This window comes from Octodon degus, unplaced genomic scaffold, assembly GCF_000260255.1.
Source record: "Octodon degus isolate 3935 unplaced genomic scaffold, OctDeg1.0 scaffold00018, whole genome shotgun sequence".
Taxonomy (NCBI): Eukaryota; Metazoa; Chordata; class Mammalia; order Rodentia; family Octodontidae; genus Octodon; species Octodon degus.
In genome coordinates, this window is record NW_004524594.1 from 428,381 (window position 1) to 450,296 (window position 21,916).

Consider the following 21,916-nt stretch of genomic DNA (forward strand, 5'->3'; position numbering starts at 1 on the left):
ACCTACTTAGAACAAGCTTAGCAGACCAGCCAGCCCCGCCCCCTGGTGGGCTGAGCTGGTCACACACACACACACACACACACACACAAATAAATAAATAAAATTTAAAAAAAAAAAAAGACAGGGTCTCGCTGTAGAGTTCAGGCTGCCCCTGAACCAACATAGCCCAAGCTGGCCTTGAACTTGCAGCAATCCTCCTGCCTCAGCCTCCCAAGGGCTGGGATCACAGGCACTACCTCTGGATGGGAGATGGAACATGAGGCACCCACTCAAGAGCAGGCCTTGCTCAGAGCAGAGAAATCAACTCAGGCAGCAGAAATTCCCAGAGAATCAAAACCACAGCCGACACAGGAGCTCTCTCCTCTCTTTTTACAAAACACACATAAGCTGAGAGCTTTCTCCAACAAACACCAGGCTTTCACTTGGGAGAGAGAAACAGAAGCCTTTGGGTAAAGTCCCCCAAAGGGGGGACCCTCCCCTGCTCGGAGTGGGCCTGACCTCACCGTGAACCGGAAAGACCGGCTCGGGATTTCGCAAACCGGCAGGAATGGCAAGCATTCGGGATGACGCTGAGGAGGGCCTTCCTCCTGCTCTGGCCCCTTGTTAGGCCGCCAAGCGTACCAGTCAGCCAAGTGTACCAGTCAGAGCGAAAGTAGCCCAAAAATGTGCCCTCCCTCCCCTGGGAGAAACTGGGGGGGGGGGTCACCAAGGCCCCCCCCTTTGGGACATGGCAATGGGTGAAAATGCGATTTTCAATGAGAACTGGGGGTTGGGCGGCCCTCCATCCTTCTATTCACTTAGCCAACAATTGACCACCTTCTACGCACGGTCACTACGGCAGAACAGGGGCAGGATAACCCCAGATCCTCTCCTGCGGGGGCCCACCTCTCCAAAAGTGGTTTCTTTTGGGGTTTGGTTCTTATTGTGACAAGGTCCTTCTATGGAGTCCAGGTTGGCCTTGAACTCCCAGTAATCCTCCTGCCTTAGCCTCCTGAGTGCTAAGATTATAGGCAGGCACCACTGCGCCCACCTTTCAAAGATGGATTTATTTTTTTAATTATTTTAAAATGGGCCGGCTAAATAGCTCAGTGGATTAAAGCGCCTGCAAGCAGGCTCAGGGGCCAGGGATTTGATCCCCGGGCCTGCTGTGCCAGCCCCACCCCCGGGGTACACTGAGACAGCGATTGAGACTGGGCGTGGTGGCGCGCGCCTGTGACCCCAGCTCTTGGGAGGCTGTAAACAGGTGGATCACTACGAGTCTGTGTTAGTAGTGAGACCCTGAACATCCTGTAGACCCTTCCCTAAAATTAAAAAAAAAAAAAAAATCAATTATTTTAAAATGACTTTTAGGGAGGGTAGGGAAATGAGGGGGGAAGAATCAACTCACATCATGCACAGCAGAAATTCTCTAGGGTGAATGTGATCGTAGTGTATACTTCAAATGCACCAATAAACCTAATTAATGTCCTACCAAAATGCTTCTTTCATTTCCAATAATAAAACAGATCATTTTTACAATGTATTAATTCTATTTCCAAATCCCCCATCTTGGATTCTTTTAGACATGTAAAATAAAGTAAAATCTGTGCTTTTAAAATTAAAATTAAAAATGAGCCAGTCATGGTGGTGCAGGCCCATACTCCCAGCGCTTGGGAGGCTGAAGGAAGAGAATCACCTCGAGTTTAGTTTAAGGCCAGCCTGGGCTACCTAGTGAGTTCACGGCCAGCCTGAACAGCACAGTGGGACCGTGTCTCACAAAAACAAAAATTAAATGTAAAATAACATTTTAAGAGTTTCGAAGAACTTTTCTAATCTTTTATTTGTCACAGGGTTTCGCTACATATTTTGGACTCATAGTGATCGTCCCATCTCAGCCTCCCCAGCACTGGGATTACAGGAATGAGCCAACAGGCCCGGTTCTGGGGCTGGCACAGCATGGAGTACCGGGAATCAAACCCGGGTCTTTGGGCTTGCCAGGCCGGAGCTGAGACCACCAAGATATCTCCCCAACCCCTGAAGAAACTTATGTGTACATTTTAACCCAATATTTCCTTATTAGTACTTAAGAATTCCATGCCCTTCTATCATAGAAACTTTATCATTTCATACATATTGGAAATTTTTTTTTTTCCTTTCTGAGACGGTCTTTCTATGTACCCCAGGCTGGTCTCAAATTTACCTAGATCTTCCTGCCTCAGCCTACTGGAATGACCGGCATGCGCCACTACACCCAGCATTAAACTAATTTCTTGAAGAATTTAGTTCTAATAAAAACATCAGGGTGCCCAGGAGCTCCTTCCAGCTGACCAAAGTTAGCAGACACCCTGGAGACCCCAGCTCGCCTGGCTGGCTGTGACTCCTGCGATCCCGCCGGCTCCAAGCCTGTGGGTGGGCGCAGTGAACGCCTGCTCCAGAACGTGCTGCGTGCTCTGCTGTTTGTATGGCAACACAAGCTGGGACTTTTCATGAAATAAAAACACAGCTTCTGCTTCTGGAAGTCAGGGAGGCGCTCCCGGGAGCACGGCACTCGCGTGCAGCACGCACTGGTGGCCGGAAGTTTCCGCGGCACTGGTTTCCTGGCTTTGAAAGTGCTCCTGCGAACTGTTCTCAGAGGACAGACTTGCACTTAAATGTTTCCCGGGTAGGTTTTCAGCAGCCACAGGCTGCAAGCAGTTCAACTTCACTAGCAGCAAAAGCTACTGCACGAGCAAGAGAGAGGAAAACAGGTATCACTTCCCTTCGAAAGCTCTCGGGCAGGGATCTAGCTTAGTGGCAAGCACAAGGTCCGGAGTTCAATTCCTGGTCACACACACACACACACACACACACTACAAGCTCTTTATCAGCCAGGTGTGGTAGCACAGACCGTCATCCCAACACTAGGGAGGCTGAGGCAGGAAGACCACTGACAGTTCAAGACTAGCCTGGACCACATAGGGAGACTATCTCAAAAAGAAAAAAGAAGAAGAAAAAAGGAACCAGGGTCCCTCCCCTGTACACAAAGCTTCTTTTGAAGAGTCTGAAACCAAAAATACAAAAGGAAAAAAAGCATAGTCCTGGTTAACTTGATCCGCAAGGCAACACCGCGCAGCCGGACCACATCCGAGCTCCACACACCCCGAGAACCCACTTCCTCCCACGCTCACCCCAGCGAGTGCAGCCTGCCCTGCCTGGCCTCCCAGAGCCTCAGCCTGCGCCAGCAGGACCCAGGCTGCTGCGGCCTCCGCTCTGCACAGGGACGCGCTGAACTCCACTGCTGCCAGTCAACACCAGAGGCCCAGGCAGTCGGCAGCCTGGCCTGCTACAGGGACGCGGCAGGCACGGAGGCCAACACTGTCACCCTGGGGACCAGACAGGGAGGACCAGAGGCCAGGAAAACGAAGCAGGAGACTGACCAGATGCAACACCTGGGTCCTCACAAGGGCACTGTCCCTGCAGAACAGCCACACTTGCAGGCGAAGTGCAGTCGGCTGCCACGTGAGATGCCATGGTATTCTGGGGAGAGGTCTGCCAAGTGCCCACAATGTGACAGGCACCTGCTAGGGCTTCACAGACCTCCCTGTGTGCAGTCCTCCCGAGGACCGTCTCAACAAGGCACGGCCATGCCTGTGAACCCAGCACTTGGGAGGCTGAGGCAAGAGGGTTGTCATGAGTTTGAAGCCAACCTGGGCTACACAATGAGCTCCAGGCTTTCCTGAACTCCACAGCAAGAGCCTGTCTCAACAACAAAGAAAGAAAGAAACAAAGACAGACAGACAGACAAAGTCAATGTCAGTAACAACAAAACTCCTAACACCACAAAGAGTTTCGACAGGCTACGTTACACTCAATCCTGGACTATTACGTGGCTTCTAAGCACAGGGCTTTAAAAGAACAATTGTTAGCACGAAAGCAAGACCCCAAACGAGGCCGAGGAGTTGCACAAATGCCAGCTGTGATGTGATCAGCTTAAGGGCTTAAAATGTTCCTTAGCACATACCCACTTTTAAAATGTGTCTTGTTCTATTTTCATACCTGTGTAGACTCATTTGTAGGGGGATGATTTACTAGGTTTGCTGTACAGGACAGGGGCTTGAACTCAGGGCCTTTGGCGCCGAGCTATACCCTCCAGCCCTTTCTGAGACAGGGTCATTAGGCTTCCCGGACTGGCCCAGATCTTGCAATCCTCCCGCCTCAGCTTCCCGGCACACTCGGGATCACAGGTGTGCACCACTGCCCCCGGTTTATACTACAGTCTGATCTGATCAGTTTTGTAACCAGGGGATAAAGTCATAAGGAAACAGAGTAACATATTAACAGTGCCCGTCTCCAGACAGGCGGTGCAGGGACTTTCATCTCTTTGCTGCCAGCCTGTACTCTCTGGGGTCTTTACCTGCACACAGAGGCGGCTGAGCTGAGCATAAGCCTGGGCTGTGACCCGAGTTCCGTCCCTCACCTGTGGGTGACACTGCTGCAACTTCTGGTCTCAGCATTAACAGCACTTCTAAGAGGGCCCGAGGGCAGCTCTGCTTCTTATCTTTATACTGTGGGAAGGTTTTCCTCTGGGAATAAAAACAGTGTATACTACAGGATTAAAAAAAAAAAAGTCACCCGCTAATTGCTGTCACCCCGAGGGAGCTAGATCACACTGACAAGACAGCTATGTGCATCTGATACTTCTGCAGAACTCGGAAACCAGCGGCTGCAGCCCTGGTCAGAGGTGGAAACAGCAAGGCTCCAAAGCGTGTTACAGCACTGTGATCCCGGCTTATGACAAGAAGGGTCTCAGTTTCACTGGATCCAAGAGACGGATTTATGGTCCAAAAAAAAGAACAATAAAGACTCCCTAAGTTGATACTACATGAGATTTTTTTTGGGGGGTGGTACTTTGGAGGAGCTGGGAATTGAACCCCGGCCTTTGCACTGAGCTATGCCCTCAAGGCTTTATCTTTTTATTTTGAGACACGGTCTCGCTAAATCGGCCTGGCTGGGCTCAAACTTGCACTCCTCCTGCCTCGGCCTCTGGGTGCCGGGAGGGAGGCACACGCTCCTGTGCCCAGGCGAGCTGAGGCTCTGGCATGCTAGATTTTCTCAGCACAAAGGCATCTCATGGAATCGCGTGCTCTCATGTTGAACGAACTCTCCAGGTAAGTGTTCAGATGTTGCCAGTACAACGTGACGCATGCACCTACAGGGACAGGCACTGGGTGGAAGAAAAGAATCCCAAGTACGTGTTGTTACACACACATCCACACCTCCAGAAGGCGTGGCACCAGGAGCGAGAAGCCCCGTGTAAACAGCACCAATGGCAACAACATGAGGAGCTGCTGATTACAACAAGCGCTGCACGGGCAGGGGACAGGAGCGCAGGGGAAGGCTGGGCAGACGCAGGAGCATCGTGCAGACAAGAAGTCTCTCCTCCTTCCACTTAACTTTGCTGTGAACCTAAAACTAAAGAATAGGCTTGATTTTTAAAAGTCACATTTCGCCAGGCATGATGTGAACGCTGTCCTCACAGCATTCCAGAGGCTGAGGCAGGAAGAGCACCCCAAGTTTGAGGCCAGCCTAGACTACAACTGCAGAACCCTCGATGAGGGCACCTTACCCCCAGACTCGCAGCTCTGTGGGGGCAGAGGCCCCACTGTCTGTGCGCTGCGGCCACAGGCGGTGATCGGTCGGGCTCTGGTAGTGACCCAGAGAACAGGCATGACCCCAGGCCCTAAGCGCACTTCCTCCTTGCATCACGGGCTGCAGGGGCTCCCAGCATTCCCCTGCTCTCCCCTCACAGGAGCCCAGTAGGACCCAGCCCAGGGGGCGGAGGTCAGGCAAGGAGGTGTGGCCAGCACCCACAGAGTGGGGTCTCCTCCCACTGGCAGATAGAGAGGGGGAAACCGGAATGAGGAGCTCCACACCACAGGACCTGTGGGAACACAGGCTCCAAGCGGCCCTCTGAATACAAGGCAGCAACTCCCAGAGCTGCCTGGGAACCTGCTCTCCCCCACCAGCCAGAAAAAGAGGCCCCTGGAACACCCAGACCAGAGCAGAGGCAGGAATAAAGTCCCTGCTAAAGTGTCACCACCCACTAAGCAGGTACAGTGGTGCACACCTACAACCTCAGGAGGCTGAGGCAGGAGGATTAATGCAAGTTCAAGGCCAGCCTGTATTGCATAGTAAGCCTCTGTTTTAAATAAAAAGAAAAAATAAAATAAAAAGTGAAAATCCCAGCTGTAGCCTGGACCCCAGGCCCCAGAGCACCTGTGAAGCTACCCACCTTGCAGTGGCCCTCACTAAGGGACACACACCCCACCCAGGAGCCACAGAGGCAGTCAAGTCTGCGTCCAGCTGGGCACAGACCTAGTTCAACTCCTCCCAGGCAAGCGACAGCCAGACCCCAGTGAACTCAAGCTGAAAACCCCAGGAGACCCTGCCACCCAAAGAAGGCCAGAGGACACAGCACCTACAGCCCAGGCATAGGACACAGCTCAGGCCCTGTCCCTCCCACAGGGGACATACACGCAGGGTGACAGAGCTAAGGGACAAACTGAGTCCCTGGAAGTGTGGAGTGTCTGCACACGGTGGAGTACTATGCTGTTGTAAAGAAGTATATAGTCCCTGTAGAAAATGAACGCTCGTGAGGCCATAATGTGAGGTCAGAGAAATGAGACACTCAATAGCACACGGCTCCTCACCCGTGAGAAACCCAAAACATAAGGAACAAAATAAAAGAAAGCTAAGAGACGGGGAGATGGATCTCTTGCAAAAGAGGAGAGAACCAAGGACAGAGGGGAGAGGGAGGAAAAGGGAACAGAAAAAGCACTGCAATGTGCCCGAGCCCCAACCCCAGCCCCCACAAGGAATGACACCAGGATGCACTGCAAACATGCACAGATTAATGTAAAAGGTACAAGCTGGGCATGGCGGGCACACCTGTCACCCCAGCACCCGGGAGGCTGAAGCGCGAGAACCGCCTCGAGTTTCAAGCCAGCCTGAGCGACACAGCGAGTCCCTGTCTCAGAAACCTAATCAAGAAAAAAGAGAAGATGGGGCTGGAGAGATGGCTCAGTAGAAGAAGCGCTTGCCTGGCAGGAACAGGGGCCTGAGTTCAATCCCCGGTTCCCCAAAAAAAAAAGAAAAAAGAGAAGAAATCTTTCTCTCAGTGGTGAAAGGAAAATAATTCAAGAAAGGGGAAAGAGCCGCCCGACCATTCGCTTCCGCATTCTGTGCCAACCCTCGCACAGGTGGCACTTGTTCAAGTCAACTGGACACTGAATGAGTTCTAAAAATAAAAACCACTTCTCTCCTGGGCTGGGTGGGTCTCCCCTCCCACTGCCAGGGCTGGGCGGCACTGCCCCTGTGGCACTGCTCTGTGCTGCCCCGTTCTCCTGGGAGAGGGAAGAATCTGATCTAGGGGACCGCTCAGTCCCTCGGAGGGGCCTGGCCACTGCGACTGCCACCCTGTGCGGCTGCCACCTCGGCGGGCCCCTGCCTGTGAACCAAGTGCTAATGCTAACACCACCTTTGCCCAGGCCACAAGTCACCTGGGATGTCTCTTGGGGTGTTTTACTGTCTCCCCCCGCTTCAGCTTTTTAGGACAAGGTCTCACCGTGTAGCCCAACCTGGCCTCAAACTCAGAGATCCTCCGGCCTCGGCCTCCTGAGTGGTGGGCTCACAGGTGTGCGCCACCACGCCTGACTCTTTCAGGGAAGCTGTATTCTATCTACTTGGGGCAGCAAATTCCTTTATTATTTTTTTTCACAGTGCACCACGCATCAATTGCTTGGTATCATTAATTTATGAAGAAGATAGGTACTTTTCCCCTCACAGAGCGAGGTGGATCACAACCGGCCATGCCACCTGCCCACACATCTTCAGGGTGAAAATGGAGCATTTCAAGCTCTAGCCAGGGCTGGTTATTCCTTTTTCACTTTCACAATTTTGATGCTGCTGCCAGCAGTCTTCTCTGCATTTGCTCTGAATTCCATCTTCAGGGCATCCCTCACTGCTTTTGCACAGATCTGGGAATAGCGAATGTAGCTGAGTCTAGCCTGTCGCCAGTAGGCCACCATGATGTCGCGAGAGGGGTCGTGTGTTGGACCGAATCGCTAGGAAAACGGCAATGTCGGCTCCCTCGGATGGCCCAGCAGCAGGCTCCTTTATCGTTATTAATGACATTTACTGGTACATTTTGGGTGTACATAATGATCACACGCCTCGTGGGGAATTTGTATCTGCACATGATACAACTTGATTCTTTCCTCCCTTCAACCCTTCTTCCCTCTTATTTACAAAACCTTGGTTTCCTGAGACCAGGCATGGCAGCGCACCCCTGTGATCCCAACACTGAGGAAGCCGAAAACAGGAAGATTACAAGAGTCGAGCTGCACAGTGAAACCCTGTACCAAACACGAAAGAAAGAAAGAAAGAAAGAAAGAAAGAAAGAAAGAAAGAAAGCAAGCAAGCAAGCAAGCAAAGCTTAGCTTCCATGTTTTCCCTCTTTCCCCATTTTGTTCTTTCTTCCCCGCCTTCCTTCGCACCCCTGCCTTCTAGTTCCCCTTCCCATCTGAACACTTCTTCCCCCTTCACAGTACCTCTCATATGCTTTGCTCCCTTTTAGTTTTGCACCCCAGGCACCAAACTCTGAACATGTCTCCCTCTCCGTCCCCCAACAGGCAGAGAGGAGTCCCACCCAGGTCCCCAGTTCCTCCCCAAAATCCCCATTCTCCTCTGCCCCCCCAGAACAGGACCCCAACCCCAGTATGCAGCGGGTTCTGGGGGGATTGGGCGAGGAGACGAGAGGAACCCACGCCAGTGATCAGACGCTTAGCCAAGATTCAGCTTAGAATTCAAAATCTCCTGACTCTGAGAAAAGCCACGCCTTCCTCCCCACACTTGAGAACGAGAAACCACCCAGGTGGCTCAGGTGCCCTGGTGACAGGAGACACCGCACCCGGCCCCGTCAGGCCAGCGTAGCACACACGCATGGCGAGCATCCGGGCTGCAGGCTCTGACTGCTTGTGGCCTCAGCCGCCTCCAAGTGGGCCCACAAAGCCTCTGGTGACCTAAAAGACGCCACACTGACTCTTACCACCTGACTCAGTGACCACAGCACGCTGGCCCCAGACTGCAGCTCTCAGGAGCTTGAGCCAGCCTGGCCTGCACAGTGAGACCCTGTCACCAAAAGGACAAAAAATAAACAGCTATGTACAGCCATGCAAACTCAGTGCTGGGGAAAAATTATTTGTCTTCCCAAAGTTTCCCACCTAATACCAGGCCCGTGTGTGCCCAGCAGCAGCAAGGGTCTCAGGCTGAAGTGCCTGCCACACTGCTGGCTGCAAAGCCCCTGCCATCTGGAGGGAACATGGTGACCATCACAGCTGACAGTGTAAGTCCTTTACCCTCATGTCAGCTGCTTTCTTGAAAAAGTTTTAAACCCAGAAGGAATGAGAGAAAACACAGAATTAAGAAAACCTATAATTGCAGGCAAAGCAGCTCAGATGCCCTGCCTAGGAGAGAAGAAATGCACCCAGGCAGGGAGCAAAGGCAGGGAGAAGATTCCAAGGCCGACTCAGTAAATCGATACAGCCACCAACACACGCACACATACACTAACACACACACACACCGTTACACTGTGCTTAGTGAAAACTGTGTGGCAAAGACCACCGAGTCAGACAGACCTGAGTGTTGTGCGTGCGTGTGTGTGTGTGTGTGTGTGTGTGTGTGGCTTTTTGTCTTTCTGACACGGGGTCTCACTATGCAGCTCAGGCTGACCTTGAGCTCACTTTGGAGCCCAGGCTGGTCTCAAACTCACAACAGTCCTCCTGCCCCAGCCTCCAGAGTGCTGGGGTTACAGGCGTGCGCCACCATGCTCACCTGACAGACCCATTTGGAACTCTTGTCTGTGACCTTGCTCTTTCTATCAGAGTGTACATTGCCAGGAATCTCGATGCCTGTGCCATTGTCCCTGGTCTGGGAGGTACTGATCGGCACATGAGCATCTACTCCACCACACTCCCCAGGGCACCTACCACATGTTGGGCAATATGACAGTTCCGCACCATTCCAGATAGTTCCAGGTTTTTCTAGATCATTCCAGATTATTCCAGATTGTTCCAGATCATTCCAGAGCTTTCCAGCCATTTGATCTGACATGGTCTTCAAGTTATACCTTACTCTTCTGTGTGTGCTACATGTGAAAGCGTATGTTCATGTCAACTGAAATATTTGGTGCTGCTCTGACAACGGTAATCCACTGTCACAGTTGAAAGAAAAGAAGGTCAGGTGTGGGGGTACACTGCACATCTGTAACCGCAGGACTCAGGAAGCTGAGGCAGGAGAACTGCCGTGAGTATGAGACCAGTCTGGGTTATATAGTGAGGCGCTGTCTCAAAAAAAAAAGCAAGTATATAATTTAAAATAAAATTTTAAAAGTGGAAGAACACAGAAGTTAGCCTAATAAGAAGCAGCTCCCCATGAGCAGCAGGGTGTGCCTGTTTTCTCTCAGCAGGGCCTGGAATCCTGACAGGTAAGAAGGCTTGAAGACAGTTCTGGTAGAAGCCCTACCTTTCTGTTATTTAGGCTACACACGCTCACAAAACTCCTTTCTAGGAATCCATCCTAGGCTAACTGCCAACACAATAGGGACTTGCAAGAGGAAAAGACAAAAAAGAAAGAAGCCAGGATTCAAAGCAAATGTCCAGGGACAATGGGGGGGGACAACTGGGCAAGGTGGCGCACACCTGTCACCCCAGCACTTGGGGGGCTGAGGCAGGAGGCAGCCAGCCTGCACTCCATAGGAAGACCCTGTCTCCAAATTCCAAGAGCCCAGAGGCCCTGCCAGGGCCAGGAGCGCCAAGAAAGGCAGCTGGGGACAGCTCCCTGCTCCTTGGGTCCCTGCGGAGATGCAGGTCAGTGTGTCACTGCTTCAAAGAGGTGAGATGGATCAGGGGAGCCAAAAGTGGGGGCCCTCGGAGGAAGGGCCTGGCTGCGCTCCCACCACCCAGCCAGGGCAAGAAGATGGTGGCCCTAAGCGGCCACACCCCTCTCAAGGGGCCTGTAAATGAGCCCAGTGTTCCGAGCATCCAAGGGGAGCAGTTCACAGACAGCCAGATGCCAGGCAGATAAATTTAGAGTCCGGCCGATCAAACCCAGCACCAACCCAGAGCTGTGCTCCCTAGAGCCGACTCTGCACCCCGACTCACAGCAGTGTCATTAACCCTGAGCCACACAAACACTGAGGGCTTCAGCCCGATGAGGCCATCTCATCCTGCCCCTCATTGACCAATAATAGCAGCAGGACACAATGCCACCCTTTGCCACCAGCCGGCCGGAGTGCCGTCATTTACATAGGGCATTTCTGGGAATCTGCAAGCCTATGCCACAAAGGCTCGATTGAGACATATGTCTCCCTTTCCCATAAATGAAAGAAAGAAAAAAGAAAAGAAAAGAAGTCACAATTTCCCTCACAAGGGAAGACACAAGACATGCCCACCCAGGGTTCCAGGCCTAGGCGCGTCCTGGTGCGGATCAGAGAGAAGCTGCTAGTGTGTGCCCATGGAGGGCAGACGCTTGTTGGGTGTCCCTTCAGTACAAGGCCATCTCGATGCTCCAGAAAAACCTGAGGGTTACATGGAGCAAAGGACATGAAGAGCCCTCCATGGGCTAGAAGTTTTGAAAGCCAAGCTGGGCGTGGCGGCACTCACCAGTCACCCCAGCACTCAGGAGGCTGAGGCGGGAGAATGCCCACAAGGTTGAGTTCAGCCTGGGCTACACAGTGAGTTATAAAATGAGACTCCATCTCCAAAAAAAGACAAGAGGGGGAAGGGCTGGTCATGGAAAGAGCCGAATGAATAACCACTTGGTGGGCAGCCAAGTTCTTGGGCGTGGCACAAGCTCCTCCGGAGCAGAAGGTCAGAGGCACCAGCCCCTGGGCCGGGGTGGGCTGAAGGGCAGAAAAGGAGGCATGGGTCCAACTTGTGGGATCCTTCTCAATCAGGCAAGGTGGCTGCCTTGTGCCATGGTCAAGGGCACCCAGGGCTAGAGCAGGAATCCCAGAAGCCCCCGCTCCACCAAGCACCAAGGGGCCCTGGGCCAAGTCCTTGGTCATGCACTGCCCGGCCAAAGGCCCAGGGACACAGCGGAGCATCTTCCTATCCCCAGGTGCTGATCCAAGCCACTCCTGCCCTCCTCCTCCCCTCTCCCCTTCTCCTCCTCTTCTCCCTACTCTTCCCTCCCCTCCTCCTTTCTTCCCTCCCCTTACACCTCTGTCCCCTCCTCTTCTCCTTCTGCTCCTCCGCCCTCCCCCCAACTCCTTATCCCCACCACTCCTCCACACCCTCACACATGGGAGCAGCTTGAGGACCTGACCTCTGTCACCTTGCCTGGATTCAGACGTAGGCCCCAGGGACACCAGAGAAGGATGCAATCAGGCCAGCACTGCCTCCCTCCCATCCCCACGCACCACACATCGATGCCCCTCACATTCCTGCTTCCAGCCTCACTGCCACCCTAACCACCAGGTTTGGGACTCACGGTTCCATGTAGGCGCCCAGCTGCAGCACCCACACCCCTCAGCCCCGCCCCAGAGCCTGTGCACAGCCCTCTGCACACCACACCTCAGTGCCCGGTCTCCTTCGCTCCACACCCCACTCTGGAGGCCCTGTGCAGCACTTCCCTCTTCCCGAACAATGGCAGGGACTCTGCCTCACCCAGGTGTCAGTGTCACTATTCCCAGCTCCAGCATGTGGCTGAATCCTGGCTGGCTAATGACTTCAAGGCAGAGGGACACAAAGAGATCAGGAAACAAAGTCGCATCTGGGGCTGATTAAAGGATTAGGGTTTGTAAGAAGCACTGGTGCCTAGCCGGGGAGGTCCTGGCTGCGTCCTTGTGCTGCCGTGTGATGTGCAAGACGGGGCGCCTCCAAGTCAGGGTGCAAGAGGAGGGTATGGGAGAGAAAAAGAGGGGGGCAGGGAGAGAGGAAGAGGGGTGCAGGGGAGACCTCGTGACACCAGCCCCAGACACCCACAGTACAGGCCGGCACCAGGCTACAGGAGCAATATATCCGTGTTCCTGAGCCTGGATCACTGTGACAAAAGGCAAAAGACACCAGGCAGACCAAAGGAACAAGGCCACACACACTCCCAGAGCTGTGCACGCAGCTGGAGGTGGCAGAGCTGGGCACCCAGGGCTTCTCCCATCACAGAGCCACACCATTCACGCATGTGAACTGCGTCCTGGGAAGCCTGTGGGCCCATGGGGTAAACAAAGCCATCACCAGAACCCCCCGGCACAGCCTGCTACCCGTCTCTGGGATGCTACTCTCTTAGCTCCTGTACAGAAGGATTCCTGACTCTTAAGTCTGCACAGTGCTCCCTGCCCAGCCTCCCTTGCAGCTAGGCAGTAGGTCAACTGTGTCAAGGGCAGCAAGGCCCAGCAAAAGTGCTGGGGCACTTCTGGGAAAGCTCCTTGTGACCTCCTCCTCTGCCAACCTGCATCTCCGGTGGGACAGCTGAGTTCCAGCAGGACAGACACTGCAAGCAGGGAGGTAGAACATGACAGCAGGGGCTCCTACGGGTCCTCAACTTAGGGACAGGTGAGTGAGAGGCAAAACCCACACAGCTGCCCTGTTACATGACTGTTCTTGTGAGTTGTCTGTAAGTGTCGCATAAGCTAAAACAAAAATCCTGCCCCCATGTCTTCTGACCAACTCCACAGAAAAGGAAGCATCTGTCCAGATAACAATCAAACATTCCTTCCCCCTAATCTACTCTACATTCGGATGTCCAGGACTTTGTTCACTTTCATCTCGGTCCTTGCTAATTAAGGGAAGATGTTCCCAGGGCCTACAGGGCTTCAAAAATCCAGGGTGGGGGGCTGGAGGGGGAAGTGGAGAGCCTCACTTCGAGGTGAAACAGCAGGGCTCATTGTTATGGCTTCATTCTTTCTCTTAGGTCAGGCAAACTGTGTGGTTGGCTATAGCCGTCAGCCTCAAAAATCCCACAGATCGGCCAAGCCTGATGGCGCCCGCCTATAATCCCAGCATCCAGGAGGCTGAGGCAGGAGGATCACAAGTTCAAAGCCAGTCTGGACTACATAGTGAGTTCAAGGCCAGCCTGTCCTATAGAGTAATACCTTGTCTCAAAAAAACAAGGTCCAGCTAGATAGCTCAGCAGATTCAGCTCCTGCTTAAGCAAACGCAGGGACTAGGTCTCGATCCCTGGAGGCCCCCAGGGCGTGTTTTGATGGGGTTTGAGTCTGGGCGTGGTGGTGTGCACCTATAATCCCAGTGCTTGGGAGGCTGAAAACAGGAGGATCACTACAAGTCTGATCTGTGTAGTGAGACCCTGTAGAGCCTATACTAAACACATAAAAAGCGGGGAGGCAGGAGACTGAGGCAATAGCTCAGCAGTCTAAGTGCCCAACTGGCAAGTGCAAGGACCCCAATGCAATCCCGGGTACAACATGCCCTGCAGCCCCAGAACCAAGCATAGTGGCACATGCCTGTAATCCTAGCTCTGGGGAGGCTGAGATAGGAGGATCACTACAAGTCTGAACTGAGCTGTGACACCCTGTATCCAATAAATAAATAAATATTTAAAGAAAAAAAGGGGGCTGGGGAGATGGCTCAATGGAATAAGCGCTTCCCTGGCAAGCGCAAGGGCCTGAGTTCTAATCCCCAGTTCTATCAAAAAAAAAAGAAAAAAAAATCAGTAATAATGTGGGCTAGGTTTTACTGTGATCCATAACATACACAGCAACTGGGGCTTGAAAGTTCAAAGAATTGGCCTGAGGTCCCTTCCCTAAACCAGAAAAAAAAAAAAAAAAAAAAAAAAAAAGAGAGAAGAGGAAAGAAAAGAGTAGCTTGCCCCCCTTTTCTTCCTATCTTGCTGTACAGGCTGAATCTTCTATAACTCAATTTATGCCTTAGTCTGGTCATTTGATTCTTTTCCTTCAGAATGTAGTAGTTGTTCTCCATGGCTCTGAGAAGCACCAGGACCACAAGGAGCTCACAGGACCCAAGAAGACGAGCCCGGGTCCTCCAGGCTGGACAGAGTGGTGTCGGCCACCACAGTCCCTGCAGCCACGTTTGGACACGGCACCTGTCCCTGCTGCCATGCCACATAGCACAGGATGATCTGTGTCTGCCACACATGCCACAGAGAGGCACAACATCACCCGTTCATCACCAAGCTCTTCACTTCTGAACCACTGCTCATTCCCAGAGGTCCTGGAGCATCGTGGCCCTGGCGCTTTCTCTCTGCCAAGACCAAGACCTGGTGGCCCATGGCTGAATCAGCTGGCAAGTGACTACAGTCACCCATGCCCTGTTCTGAAACAAACCCAAGCCTCCATAACACCGAAGAGAGTTCACACTCCACGTCCAGATCCCACCAGATGCGGTGGCAGAGGCCGAGGCAGGAGGATTACTGGGAGCTCAGGGCCTTGCCGGCTATACAGTGAGTTCATGGCCAACCTGGACTACGCAGTGACCAGGGTTCCCATGTCCTCCACAGCAACTCGGGGCTCTGCCCACAGCTCCAAAGCCTGGGTGCATGACGGCCACCCCAGGTCCCATCAGCCAAAGCCAAGCACTTGGACGCAGCCTGAATCCTCCCTGTGCTGGGCCGCTGCTCAGATGCCAGGTGGCCAGAGCGCACAGGGCAAACCTCACCTACAGGCAGAAAGGGAGCCACAACCTACAGATCTCAAAGCCAACATGCAGACTTACAAAACAGTCTGAAAAAGATAAAAGCGGCACACGTCACATATGCCTTCTGCCAACACTGGCCTGCTGCAGGCCCCCTGTGAGGAGCCCCAGAGTCACAAAGGCAACAGCATTCTTATCCCTTCCATGGAAACTCAAAGCCTATGTCCCAATTTTTTTTTTTTTTTATCTTTTTTTTTTTTTTCCATTATATAGACCAGGCCAGCCTTGAAGCCACCTATAACCCAGGCTGGTCTCAAGCTTGGGACCCTCCTGCCTCGGCCTCCCCAGTGTGCCACTAAGCTAGGCCCCATGTTTCTGACCCATCTGTCCTGGTTGGCTGCGTTATTTTTAGGGGTTCACGCCCACGTTACTAGGGACACATGGATACCCTGGCCCAATCCACTCCAGGACCACGCCATCCTCGTGCCTGACACCCTCCTTTTAGGGCAAACTCTGGGCTGGGACCTGGCCCCTTAGCAACGAGCCCCAGGAATGCCTTCTCGCCCATGTCTGTCCCCAGTCACAGTGCCCCACTGCAGATCATGTGGAGGGCTTCTCAGGCCTAAGCCTTTCGTCTTCTGCATATCCTTGCACTGAGTTACGCGAGCTCAGGCCCACGGGAGGCCCACAGCACAGCCGGAAGACAGCAGAAGGACAGAGGAAGCCTTGAATGTCCCAGCAGAACACTGGGCACAGGGCTAAGACCCCTGATGGGTGTGAAGGCGGAACATGGGCCACACTCAGGTGCAAAGAGCAAAGAGCCCGCGGTGAGCACAAAACTCACTATCCGTGTCTGCCTAGTGTCAATTCCTCCTGCTTCCCCACACGCTGTGACTGTTTCTGCAACCATCCTAGTGCCCAGCCATCAGGACGGTGACTAACACCCACCTGGTCTGAGCCTGTGTGAGCGTGTCACCCAGGATCCACCAGCCCAGCCCTGGCATCCAGTACTGGGGAGTCGAATCAGATGCCACATTAAGCCAGGTGTGGTGGGTCCTATCTGCAATCCAAGCACTCAGGATGCTGAGGCAGGAAGATCACCATGAGCTTGATCCCTGGAACTTGGGCTGGGGAGATAGCTCAGTAGAATAAGCACTTGCCTGTCAAGTGCAAGGTCCTGAGTTCAATACCCGGTACCGCCAAAAAAACAAAAGACAAAAAATTAGCCAGAATCATTTGGGCCAGGAAGAGATAGCTCAGAAGAATAAGCGCCTGCCTGGCAAGCACATGGTCCTGAGTTCAATCCCTAGGACCGCAAAAAAAAAAAGATAAACCTGGTACCACAAAACAAGAACCCTGGGCATGCCATGCCAGCCACCTGGTACATACCTGTAATCCCAACGCTGGGGATGCTGAGACAGGAGGATCATGATGAGTCTGAGCTGCTAGCGAGACTCTGTACCAAATAAATAAATGACTATAAAAAAGAAAAGAACCAGGAACTTCTGGGGTTGCAGTTCTATGTAGTAACAAAGCAGCAGACCAGCAGCAGCCCTTGGCCTCCCTCATGGCCCCTCTTGTAATCTCCAAGGCTGAGAATAAATGCTGCCAGCCACTGGCGCCTAATTCAAGGAGCTGCACTCCTGACCTTTAACACAGAGTGAGAACAGGTCGGTCAGGAAGAGAAATCGAAAGGCCACGCAAGGGCGGCTCCTGTCTGCAGGCAGTGGGAATCCAGCGGGCATCAAGTGCTTGCTGTCCCCAGAAATGCCCAATCCCTTGCTGCAGGTGGTGATGCGGTGGCACCCTGTGGGCTGACCTGCCACAGCAGGCTGTTTTCTTGTTTATTATAATAGAAATTAAACGCAAGGCCTTCGTCCTGAGCTCCAACCCCCACCCTTTTTTATTTTTTATTTTGCCACAGGGTCTCAAGAAATTGCTAAATTGCATGGGCTGGGCTTGGTCATGCACGGGCAATCCTCCTGCCTCAGCCTCCAGAGTGCTGAGATTATAGGTGTATACACCACCCAGCCTAGCTCCAAGCTGGATCTTGAAGATTTTTGGAAGTACAAAGTCTTAGGATGCAAATAACTGAAATTCTTGTTGTGACCAAAAACTGTTGGGATCTAAGAAAACTGCAGTCGAGGAAATGGTGAGAGGCACTGGATTCCACTTTAATTAGGGGCAAAGCTCTGAGGCCCAGGAAAAACCCTGGCTCAGAAGGCACAGAGGTAGCGCAGTGGTTTCTACACTCAACAAGGCAGCGCCGTGTCCCCCAGCAATAACCAAATCAATGCAAGGGCGCTGGTATCAGGGAAATTCCTTGTGATTATCAGTGCGGAAAAGAAAGAAAGGGAAGATGGGGGAGGAAGCGGAATGGACTCCAGCCAGGAACCCTCCGGTCTGCGTCTGGCACAGGCCACAGCCATTCCATCAGAGAGACCGCCTCCTGCAGACTCCCTTGAACTCACTGGGGAACCCATGCTGGCCTCAAACTCTAAGCGATCTTCCTGCCCCAGCCTCCCCAGTGCTGGAATCACAGCAGAACAGGGCATGGGGCCCTCACAAGCCCAGGAAAAGGGGCCACAGCATCTGAGGTGACACAGGGACAAGAGCGGCATCCCCATTTCAACTGCCACCACCCGAAACCACAGCGCCTCACACCATGGGTTAAAGGAGCTGCCACCCAGCTGCCCACATCCACGTCTGCACTCGGGTCTGCGACATCTGGCTGCCACTTAACAGCGACCCACGGAGCAACAGGGAGGCGCCCTCCCCGCAGAGCAGCTTTTATTGTCTTTGGACACTGGCTGAAACCTGAAATCTCACCAAATTCAGCTCCTAGAAACAAGGGGAGGGGGAACCACTACATTACAATCTGAACGGGATCTGGGGACAGGCCGTGGCTGGTTTTACAATTTCTGTACAAATATCAGAACAGTCCAGAAAGAGGGCGATCTTAGCACGCCAGTCTGATAGCCACATGACAAGACCCAATTATTTATTTCACTTTATTCAACTTCTTATCTCAAATACACAGTTCCTTTTCCTTGAACAGAAAAAAAAAAAAAAAAAAAAAAAGCCATCTCTTAAACAATATGTAATGCAAAGCAAATACCACAGGCACCAAAACAAATCTTTCCTGCAGAATTTATGATTCCTCTTCTGTCCCCACAGCACAAAGAGCTGCCACCCAGGCTTGTCACTGTGCACACTGCTCAGGCCACGTCAATCTCTACCATACGCAGGGACAAGACCAGTTTAATGCTAATTTCCACAAGCAAAAAAAAAAAAAAAAAGTAAATGTTCCAAGCGGAGTGTGGTGGTGCATGCCTGTAATCCCAGCACTCAGGAGGCTGGGGCAGGGGAGCTGCCATGAGTTCTAGGCCACCAGGCAGGCCACCAGCCAGGGTTACAGAGTAAATGGTTGGTCTAAACTACCTGGTAAGACCCTATCTCAAAGAACAGACCAAAGAAAATTAAGCATTTGGAAACCTTAGGGCAATGCCTGAGGACAGGTGAACCGCTGTTGACACCCTGGCAAAATGTCCACTATAACTCTGTCCCACCCTGAGCCCAAGTTGCCGCCTTTAGCTTTCCAGACTTGGGCGAGGAGCCTGCAGAGCTGTAGGGACAGGGATAGAGACAGGCCTGGGCTCTTTCTCAGGAAATGGGTCCTCTGGAGCAGGCGGAGATGTGGGCCTGGCATGCCCTCCTGCGAAGAACCTGACCCTGCTGGCCTCAAGCCAAGCATCCTCCTGCCTGCCACCCCTGTGCGGTGACGAAGGATGTCCCAGAGGAAGAGACAGAAACAGTGCCAGAAGGGGGCCAGGAAATCCCCAGAGGTCGGGAGGAGCAGACCCCCAGCCTCAACACTCGCGCTCGCGCGCACACACACACACACACACACGCACACAGCCCATGTGCCAGCGAAGTACAGAAGGTTAGGCAGGTCCTGGAACCTCCCCACCCTCACAGGCCCAAACAGCAGCAGCTATCTGTGGCATGAATGCAGGCTGTGACCAACCTGTGCCTGGCCAAGAACAAAGAGGGACAGCAAAGGGTTGGCCTCTCATCCCCTCCCTGCCCTGTCCCCATCTGCAGCAGACCTGCCCTGAGCCTGTTCCCGCCGCCCAGTGCTCAGCCCTCACCCACTGCTCCTTGTGCATGGGTGAAGCACACTTTCCTCTCCCGACGACCAAACCAAATGGCAGGGTCTGGACCTCCGCCCTCTGAGGTCGAAGCCTCCCCCTCCCGGGCCTTCACCTTGCAGATTCTGCTTGGCTCAGCCACAAGGCACACCAGGCCCAGCCTAGGGTCCCCAGTGCAGTGAAGCTGGCCAGGCCGGCCAGGCCTCCACGCAGCAGAACCCCACATGTGCCTGGCCCAAGCTGAGCCCCCAACAAACGGCACAAAGGAGAAGCATGGAGGTGGTTCCGAAATGTGGTAAGTGGTACCACACACGCCACCAAATGGGGGGGCTCCTTGGCAAGGCCACAGTTTTACATGGCTCCTTATATTTCTAACTTTCACATAAAGGAGCAAGCACAGCAGTTACAGGCAGGAACACGTCACATCAGACCTGCACACACAGCCACCTACGAGCCCAGCCCGCCTGGGCCACAGATGAGTTTAGCGGGCTTTGTTTTAGCTTCTGTCAGGGAAAGAGCACATTTCCATTTCCAAAGTACTTTGTGGTACAGAGCATTTTGGGGGCCCTGGGGACTGAACCCTGGGCTTTCACCCTTAGCCTTTTTTTCAAGACAGAGTCTTGCTAAAGCACTAAATTGCCAGAACTAGGCTCAAACCTGCAACTCTCCTGCCTCAGCCTCCCAGCGTGAGAAAGCACTTTCAAAGCCACAAAGCTTCCCAGGAGCCAACAACGGTCCTATGACTTTCTACTTTGCGTGGAAACCCACGGCACACTGTCCTGTCCCCTGCTGACAGCCCTTAGCAGGCAGCCCCACAGCCACCTCAGTCCTCCCAGGACCCAGCCCACCGCAGGGCACGACGTCACACCCAAACAAATCCCTGGCTGTTCCCTGTATGACTGTGAAGACACCATAGCAGGGTTGGCTGCCCGTGACCAGGTCTTGGCTCTCTGCAGCTTCACTACTTCACCTGCAGCGGCGAAGGAAAAGGAGAACGTGCCTCTCCCTTACAAGCTGGGTGTGGTGGTGCACGGCATCCCAGCCCTTGGGAGGCTGAGACAGGGGGGACTGTTGGGAGTTCAAGACCCACCTAGGCTACAAAGTGAGCTCAAGGCCAGCCTGAACTGCATAGTGAGACTCTGTCTCAGACAGACAAAAAAGACAAAAAATAAAATAAAATAATGTACAAAGGTGGGGAACAGTGTTGCCTTCCTGGAATCCCAGCTCTTGGGTGGCTCATACAGGAAGATCACAAGTTTGAGACCTGTCTGGGCTACATAGGGAGACCCTATCTCAAAATTAAAAAAAAAAAAAAAAAAAAAAAAAAAAAAAAAACTTTTTTTTTTTTTTTTTTTTTTTTTTTCAGAGCCGAGGATTGAACACAGGCCCTCGCGCTTGCCAGGGAAGCACTTATTCTACTAAGCCATCTCCCCGGCCCCTAAAGGGCTAGAGATGCAGCTTGTGGTGCAGCCCAACTCAAGTCCTCATGGGGCGTCCAGTCTGCGCCTTGCCAGGAGCCTCAGTTTCCCTACCAATTCCACCCGCTTTTCTCCCCTCCCCGCCTGCAGCCACTGAGGACAGTGATGGAAGGAGCTGCAAGAGACGCCACTCCAGCGGACCCTGCCCCCTCGGGGCCAGGCACAAATCCAAGGCACCTCTTCCCTTCAGGAGGAGCCGGAGCCCAGAGCCTCACCCAAGTGACACGTGGGACACCAGGCCTCCGGCCAGGCCAGCTTCCTCTGCTGCCCCAACAGGAGGCCACCCCAGCCACACCGCCCGGCTTCCCCTGCAGGGACAGGGTGCACCTCTCCAGAAAGGTGCCCTGCATGGAAGGCGTGGTACAGCCCAGAGCCCACTCCCTGAAGACAGATGTGCTGGGATCACACAAATCCTCAAATCACTGCACCGTTATTTTTGTCTGAGACACAGTCTCACTGTGTAGACCATGCTGACTGGCACTGATTCACCACATGGCCCAGGCTGGTCTCAAGTTTGTGGTGATCTTCTTGCCTCAGCCTCCCGAGCGCTGGGATGACAGGCTTGTGCCACCACACCCAGCACAGTCATTATTTTTTAAATTTAGTTACACCCAGCTCTGTTCCATCAAGTATTAATGCTGGCTCAGAATAACATGAACAG

At 53.1% G+C, this 21,916-nt stretch overlaps 2 protein-coding genes across 2 annotated transcripts in view; both read right to left on the reverse strand.

The window, feature by feature from the left end:
- Positions 1–21,916, reverse strand: part of Ptprj (protein tyrosine phosphatase, receptor type J) — a 114,252-nt gene that overhangs the window by 81,042 nt on the left and 11,294 nt on the right. The gene's annotated exons all lie outside the window — the stretch shown is intronic.
- LOC101585791 (ATP synthase subunit epsilon, mitochondrial-like) lies at positions 7,802–8,121 on the reverse strand. The gene has a single exon (XM_012513835.2). The coding sequence runs from the start codon at positions 8,043–8,045 to the stop codon at positions 7,890–7,892; it is 156 nt and encodes a 51-aa protein (XP_012369289.1). The 5' UTR covers positions 8,046–8,121; the 3' UTR covers positions 7,802–7,889.

Excerpts from the sequence above, each read along its gene's own strand:
- LOC101585791 (XM_012513835.2), bottom strand. The coding sequence starts at position 8,045 with ATGGTGGCCTACTGGCGACAGGCTAGACTCAGCTACATTCGCTATTCC.